The 7,160-nt window shown below is 69.7% G+C and overlaps 2 protein-coding genes across 2 annotated transcripts in view; both read left to right on the forward strand.

Moving 5' to 3' along the window:
- The window catches only part of H696_05544 (hypothetical protein), a gene marked incomplete at both ends in the record, with an annotated part of 3,410 nt that extends 3,107 nt beyond the window's left edge, over positions 1–303 (forward strand). Inside the window, one exon of the mRNA XM_009499359.1 lies at positions 147–303. Coding sequence (XP_009497634.1) covers positions 147–303 — 157 coding nt within the window. The remainder of the gene's footprint in view (positions 1–146) is intronic.
- Positions 304–1,913: 1,610 nt separating this feature from the next.
- Positions 1,914–7,160, forward strand: part of H696_05545 (hypothetical protein) — a gene marked incomplete at its 3' end in the record, with an annotated part of 7,230 nt that continues 1,983 nt past the window's right edge. Inside the window, exons 1-3 of the mRNA XM_009499360.1 lie at positions 1,914–3,348; positions 3,600–5,917; positions 5,995–7,139. Of these exons, the coding sequence (XP_009497635.1) occupies positions 2,043–3,348; positions 3,600–5,917; positions 5,995–7,139 (4,769 nt within the window). The 5' untranslated portion in view covers positions 1,914–2,042. The remainder of the gene's footprint in view (positions 3,349–3,599; positions 5,918–5,994; positions 7,140–7,160) is intronic.

Here is a 7,160-nt window from a genome sequence, read left to right on the forward strand (position 1 = left end):
GTGCCCCTGGACCGGGGGCACTTCTTCCCGGCCGATGTGTACGCGGCATCGGTCATGCTCTACGAGTGTCTGACGCGCGCGGCCCCCTGGCCGGGGAAGAACATCGGCGAGATCATGGCCGCGGTGCTTGGTGGCTCTCGGCCGAGTGTGGCCCCCCTGCCGGGGGACGGCCCGCTGGCGGCGGCGCGCGACCTCGTCGAGGCTGGCTGGCAGGCGGATCCCGGTCGGCGGCCGGGCACCGCGGCCTTCCGCCAGCGCTGTGCTGCTCTGTTTGTGGCGGCCGGCGGCCTGACTGCCCCGTGACCGGGACTCCCTTCGGGGGCGTGGGCCTCTTTTGGTGCCCCGACGGCCGGCACCCCGTTCACTAGAAAAGCCTCCTGACACAAGGACACTGTCTCGCGTTGTCCCTCGGGCGACTCGCCGAGGGGGAGGAGGGGAAGGGGGTTGCGCACATCGGCCCGTGTCCGGCGCATGAGCATTCCTCTTGAGCGAGCAGGGCCATGGGCACCAGGCATGCGGGGTGGCCGTGCTGGCGCGGCAGTCGCACAGTCACGCGGCCTGCTGCACTGCCACTGGCGCTTGCAAGTGCGCTGCCTGGCCGACAGGGACACCGGGGCGAGGGGGGAGGAGGGCTGTGCGGACCCGCCCGAGGGGGAGCTGGCGCGCGCCCAGCATGCACAGCTCCTGCGGGCCATTGGCCAGGCGCGACCCGCGGGCCAGGTGTGATACGGGCCCCGGAGGATGGAGGGCCAGGCACAGAGGCACTTCGCCGGGCGCGAAGCACGCACCGAAGATTGGTCATCCCTGCCTCATAAGGTGCAGCTACCCCACTGGGTCGGCCAGCGCCCAGGTCAGATGGCACGGAGGAGCGGTGAAGGGCGCACTCGAGGCAATGCCAATAGGCCACGGGCCGGAGAGGGCGCGGAGGCCGGCCTGACCCCTTGCGCCGGTGCCAGAAGCGTGTGCTCCGCCGAAAGCCCCCATTGCCGGGGCGGATGCTGGCGTGCTGCTGAGGGCTTGGTTGATTTTGGAGATGTACCGCTCATCACATGGGCTCCATGAGGGAGCGCCGAGATAAGTGTCCCGGCACGTGCCGGGCACTTGTCCGGCGGCACGCCACTCTGTCCGCAGGGTGCTGTGTAGCAGCCAGAGAGGGCGAAGCAGGGCGGTCCGCTTGCCTGCGTCGCAGCGGCCCGACCACTCGATCCAGGGGTTTCGGCGGCCCCCTGGGGTGGGTGAGGAGCGTGTTTGATGCATCGGGGTGCCCACTTCTTCCCGGGGGGGGGGGGGGGGGCCGGGGGAAGTGGCCTGCTTCAAACACTCGGCAGCCATCGCGTCCAAGAATTGGTTTGTTAGTGTTTCAGGCGTGCGTGGCAGGGCGTCTGGGGCCGCCGCATGCATGTATATGTATATGTATATATATATATGTGTGTGTGAGCGTACAAGCGCACATTTACTCCCGTATCGTCCGCGTGCACATCCACAGTGTGCAGGTGTGTATGTCCAGCCGGCCCCTATCCGACAAGGGGAGAGCGCCGACCGGGGACAGGGAGGACAGATGCGCACGGCCTCTCGCCGTCTCTCCCTCTCTCGCTCCCTCCGACCGCCAGACCCTGGCGTGGCCCTTGCGGCCTGGGCCGGAGAGCGAGCAGACACTCGGGGGCCGAAACCCGCAATCGACTGGGGTTGTCATCATTTGGGCCTGCCATGAGCTCAAGCCGGGCGCAGTGTGGCGTGCAACGCCAGGAGCCCTGAAACAAAAACACCTCCGCCGGAGTCGCCTCCGGGGCAAGGGCCCCCCGGCGGTCACTTGCATGCAATCACTTGGCCCCAGCCATAACCATAACGATTTTAATGAGCCCAGGTGGAAACCTGGCCCGGCCAGGCCGGGGCGCATCCCCCCCCCCCCCCCTCGCCGCCACCGCCGTCCTCTCCCCTCCTGCCGCCTCCCATCGCCTTGGACTTCATTCCGTCCCCTCCTTGCCTCCCCCCTCCCCCTCCCCTCTCGATCTCCTCCCCTCCGACGGCCAGCGACCACGGGCATGGGCCGGCCAGCCCGGTGGCAAGCATGGGCCACGCTGGCCTTGCTGCTTGGCATGGTGGCCCGCGCGCTCGGTCAGGATGTGTACTTCCACGCGGCCCCGTACTCGGTCCTGAGTCCGCCCCGGCCGATGAGCCTCATTGCTTCGAGCGGCCTCCTGCCGTCTGCTCTGTACCGTGTGAGTAACTCGCAATTCCGCCTTCACCGGGCGTCGCTCGTGGCAATCCACGCACCAGAGACTCGCTGGGGTCTTTTCCTCCTGGAGACAGCGGGCAATATCGACTCTGCCCGGCCAGACAACCCGGGAACCGCGGAGATCCTGGTGCCAAGCGCCCCGGCCCTCACGCCTCCTCTGCTGGTGGAGCACACCCCGGATGGGGTGGGATTTTTCCACCTGCCACAGCGCCATGCCTTTCCCCGGCCGGATGTCGAGCTGCTCGTGGGGATTGAGAGGCTGGCGATCGGTGTGGATCTCCTTGGTCTGGCTGGCGACCCGGGCCCGGGTCGCACCATTCTCTGGACATACCTGGGCCCCGACAAACTGACCATCCAGGGCCACGATGGCCTGCCCATGACGGGTGCCGTGCTGGCGGCAGCCGGCTTCGGGCGGACCTTCTTCCTGGTCGATGACATCCGCCTCAGCAAGTTGAGTATCCTCCCAAGCGGGTCGCCCAGCTCACTGACGAGGGAGGCCCCGGGCCGGGTGGTCCAGCTCGAAGCCACGTTCCTCGGGTTTTGGCATGTCCAGGACTCGACCGAGGAGGATGTGGTGATGCTGCTGGATTCCGGGGATATTTGTCTGTACAATCGCTTCGGGGCCACCGACCAGGGGATGGTGGCGGCCGGCCGGTTGCCAGTCGGGGTGCCCCTGAGTGGGTCTCGGGTGCTGGTCGGCTCGGCCACCGCCAGCCAAACCTACGGCTCGCCGCTGTATGTGGTGTCACCGGGCGCGGCCGACCCCCGGGACCGGGTCTGGCGCCTGTCCCTCGAGACCGGTACCATCAAGTGGCAGCGGGTGGTCTTGCCTCCGGCGGTGACCGATGTGTCGGCGCTGCAGCTGCTGCTGTGGCCCTTTGGCAGCACATCCACCAAGTGGCATCTTGTTGATGGCCAACTTCGGGCTCTCTTTGATTCGGGGGATTTCCGCTGTGCCGATGACCCGAGCATCGCGTGCGATCGGGAGGGCCAGGCTTCCGGTTCGTCGCTCGGGTGGGCTTGCGTTCCGGATCGCGTCGAAGCGCCGCTCGTCTCGTCGAAGCGCCTGTGCACCGGGTGTCCTGAGGGCTGGTACCTGGACCGTCCGCCTGGTGCGTTTGGAGCGTCGCTCCTCCCTGTGCACGCTTCATCGGTGCATGGGTGGCTGACTGATCGGCGGGCTGCCCGGCCGGCTGACTGATCGACGGGCTGCCTGGCTGGCTGCCTGGCCGACGGGCTGCCTGGCTGGCTGACTGATCGGCGGGCTGCCCGCCCGGCTGACTGATCAACGGGCTGACTGATCGACCGATCAATTGACTTCCTGCCCGCCCGCCCGCCCGCCCGCCTGCCCGCCTGACGGTAGGCGAGGCACCCTTTTCCCAGCCCGGACACGAGTGCCGGCCATGCGCGCAGGCCGGCTGCCGCACGTGCGACCAGGACCACTGTCTGGTGTGCGAGGACGGCCTGCTGCTCGAACCGAGCGGCCGGGCCGGCGGTACCGTCTGCGTGGCGTCCTGCTCGGCCGGCTTCCGGCCGGTGTCCGGCATGTGCACTCTGAGCGATGTTGCCCTGCCGGGGGTCGGCCTGACGGCGCCGCTGGCGGCCAGTCTCATGGCCGGGCTGGACCCCGGCGACCGGATCACCGCCATCGGCCAGACGTGGCTCTCGGTGGACGTGTCCTCCGGCGTGCCCATCCTGCCGGCCAGCGCCAGCGGCCCGGCCACGGGGGTGCTCCTTTTCACGGAGCACCTCAAGTCCTACCTCCTTCCGATCGAGGCCATCGGCAGCCCGGGCAGGTACGTGGCGAAGGAGATCCGCTTGTTTGCCTCGCCGCTTGTCGCTCCGGTGGTGGGGTTCGTCGAGATCGGCCCCTTCCACGAGGCCGGAGGCCTGCTCTACATGCTGCAGGTGGTTGATCGAAACGGGAACGCCGGAGTGGCCGACCTGTATTGCCCAGGCATGGGGCCCTGCGAGTCGGCCCTGCTGTCTTCCCTGTATGGGATAGCGAGCAACTGCTCCAACATTGCGTGGCGCTTCGGTGAGCGGCACACTGCGACCGTCCGGTCTCCCGATGAGGTGATCATCTACGAGCACCACGACGAGCAGGGTTCCGGGAAGGTGTTTCATGTCGCGACCACCGGGCTGCAGGCCCTGTCTTGGGGGCCGGAGTCGGGACGCACCGACACGACGGGCCCCAACTGGATGGTAATGTCCTCGAAGGATGCCGGGCCGAGCGCCCTGCCGCAAGACATGGGCGATGCCTTTGGGGATGCTTGGCTGCCGCTGACGGGGCGCCTCTTGGCAGACCCGCCGGCAGTCAGTGGGCGCTTTGTGCCGGCACTGCTCGCCCGCGGGCCCGGGGCCCGGGTGTCGGAGGAGCTGTTCTTCACCAACACCGTCGGCACGGAGTGGCAAATCGTCCATGTGCCTGGGGACATGGTGCCGACCGGGCGATCCACCGGCCTGCCCTCCAGCCGGCAAGTCATCGGCACCTTCCCCCAGGCATTGGAGGTCCCGACCGGGGAGCACCACGATGTCCTGTTCCAGGCGGTGGCCCTGCCGGACGGCGGCTCGCGGTACCCCAGTGCGCTGCTCCTGCTGTCGCGCACCTTTGTCGGGCTGTCGGTGCTTCACTGCCCGGGCGGGCCGGCCGGGGCGTGCGCCCTGCTGCCGGCGGTCTTCGCGGAGCTGCCGGTGGAGCTGCGGCCTCCGGCCGACACGGCCCTGTGGAGCCTGGCCGTGGTGCAGGCTGTGCCGGCCAGCGGTGGTACATCGGCGCTGTCGCTCGGCTCGGGGCAGCAGCTGAATTTCTTGATCCTCGTGCCGGCCACCGGGCCGGTGGTCTTTTCGCTGGTGCTGGGCTGCCCGGCCGGGACATATGGGCCCATGTGCGATGGGTGCCATCCCACATGCGCGGCCTGCGTGGGCCCCGAGGAGCCGGACCACTGCACGGCCTGCGTCCCCGGGAGGGCATGGCTCCATGGCCGGGCCTGCGTGAGTGAATGCCCGTTCGGCATGTGGCCCGATGTGTCGGAGTGCCGGGCCTGCCCGGCCGGCTGTGTGACCTGCACCACGGCGGCCACCTGCACCGGCTGCGAGGCGGGGCGCTTCCTTTCGAGTGCGCACGCATGCGAGCCGTGCGACGGGTCGTGCGCCAGTTGCACCGACGACCGGGGCTGTGATGCTTGCCGGCCGGGCTTGGTCTTTGCGAGTGTGGATGCCGAGATGCCCTCGCGCTGCACGTCGGCCTGCCCGCCGGGCGAGTATCTCGGGGATGGCCGGTGCGCCGTGTGCCATGTCTCGTGCGAGCTGTGCGCCGGTGGCGCGGCATCGTGCACGGTGTGCGCCGAAGGCTTCGGCTGGGCGAGCCCGCCGGGCCCCGGGAGCACGGGGGCCTGCGTCGCCTGCGACCCGGGGTGTGTGTCCTGCACGGCGGACCACTGTCTGGCCTGCGGGCCGGGGCTACTGCTGACACACGGTGGCACATGCGTGGCCTCCTGCCCGGCTGGGTGGTGGCCCGACGGCGAGTCGTGCCAGCCGTGCGATGTCAGCTGCAGCACTTGCATCGGCGGGGGGAGTGCCCAATGCACCGGCTGCTCTCCGGGGTTGGAGCTGATGGAGAGCGGCGATCTGGCGGGCTTCTGTGCCTCCGGTTGCGCGGAGGGCGAGTACTGGGACACGGTGTCCATGATGTGCCGTGGCTGCGATGCGGCGTGCGCCACGTGCAACGGCCCGACCGGGACTGCTGGCGGTGCAAGGATGCCCTGCTGCAGGATGGCGACTGCGTGCAGGCCTGCGCCGCCAGGCATGTGGCCCTTGCCGGGCGGTGCCTGCCCTGCCATGTGTCGTGCGACGCGTGTACCGGGACCCGGAGCACCGAGTGCGGTGCCTGCATCGACGACCTGCTGGCCCTGCCGGCCGGGCAGACCCCGGCCCGGTGCGTGCCCGCCTGCCCGGCCGGATACAGCCCCTCGGCCGGCGGGTGTGCCGCCTGCCCGGGCCACTGTGCCAGCTGCCCGGCGTCGAGCACCGAATGCGGCCTGTGCCAGCGGGGGTGGCTGCTGGCCCGGCCGGACTGCGTGGAAAACTGCCCGGAGGGGACCTCGTCGCTGGGCAGTGAGTGCATCTTCTGCCACGAGGGCTGTGGCAGCTGCTTTGGCCCGGGGCCCGAGCAGTGTCTGTCCTGCCCTGGGCACGCACCGCTCCTGGTGGCCGGCCGCTGTCTGTCCGAGTGCCCGGCCGGGATGTTCCCGGACCGGGGCACCTGCACCCCCTGCAGTGACACCTGCGCTGCGTGCACCGGGCCGACGGACATCGAGTGCACCCTTTGCGCCGGGGATAGGGCGCTGCTGGGGGGCACCTGCCGGGCTGGCTGTCCGGGGCGCTTTTTCGCCGAGGACAATGTGTGTCTTCCCTGTGGGGCGTTCTGCGCCAGCTGCCAGGACGCGAGTGGTTGCACCGGCTGCGAGGATGGGTTCATGCTGCAGCCCAACGGTGGCTGCGCTGCTGGCTGTCCAGCTCGGTCGGTCGGGTGCACGGCCCAGGCCCGGTGCATCCCCTGCTCGGGGGAGTGCGCCGCGTGCGAGGTCTTTGGCCCGGGCTGTGATGCTTCGTGCACGCACTGCGAGCCGGGGTATGTTCTGTCGGACGGCGCGTGCTACGTTGCCTGCCCGGCTGGGGAGTTCCTGCCGGCCGGTGCGCATGCCTGCGGGCCATGCTCGGCGGAGTGCCGGACGTGCTTTGGCGCGGCAGGGCAGTGTACCGGCTGCAACGGTGGCCTCCTGCACCCGGGCGCGGGCATCTGCGCGTCGGCCTGCGCCGGGGCGTCGGCCCCGGTGGCCGGCGTCTGCCTGAGCTGCTTCGCCGAGTGCGACCAATGCGAGGCCGGGCCCGGCCAGTCGGAGTGCACGATCCAGGCCGATGG

Source organism: Fonticula alba, assembly GCF_000388065.1.
Source record: "Fonticula alba strain ATCC 38817 unplaced genomic scaffold supercont2.11, whole genome shotgun sequence".
In the NCBI taxonomy this organism is placed as follows: domain Eukaryota; order Rotosphaerida; family Fonticulaceae; genus Fonticula; species Fonticula alba.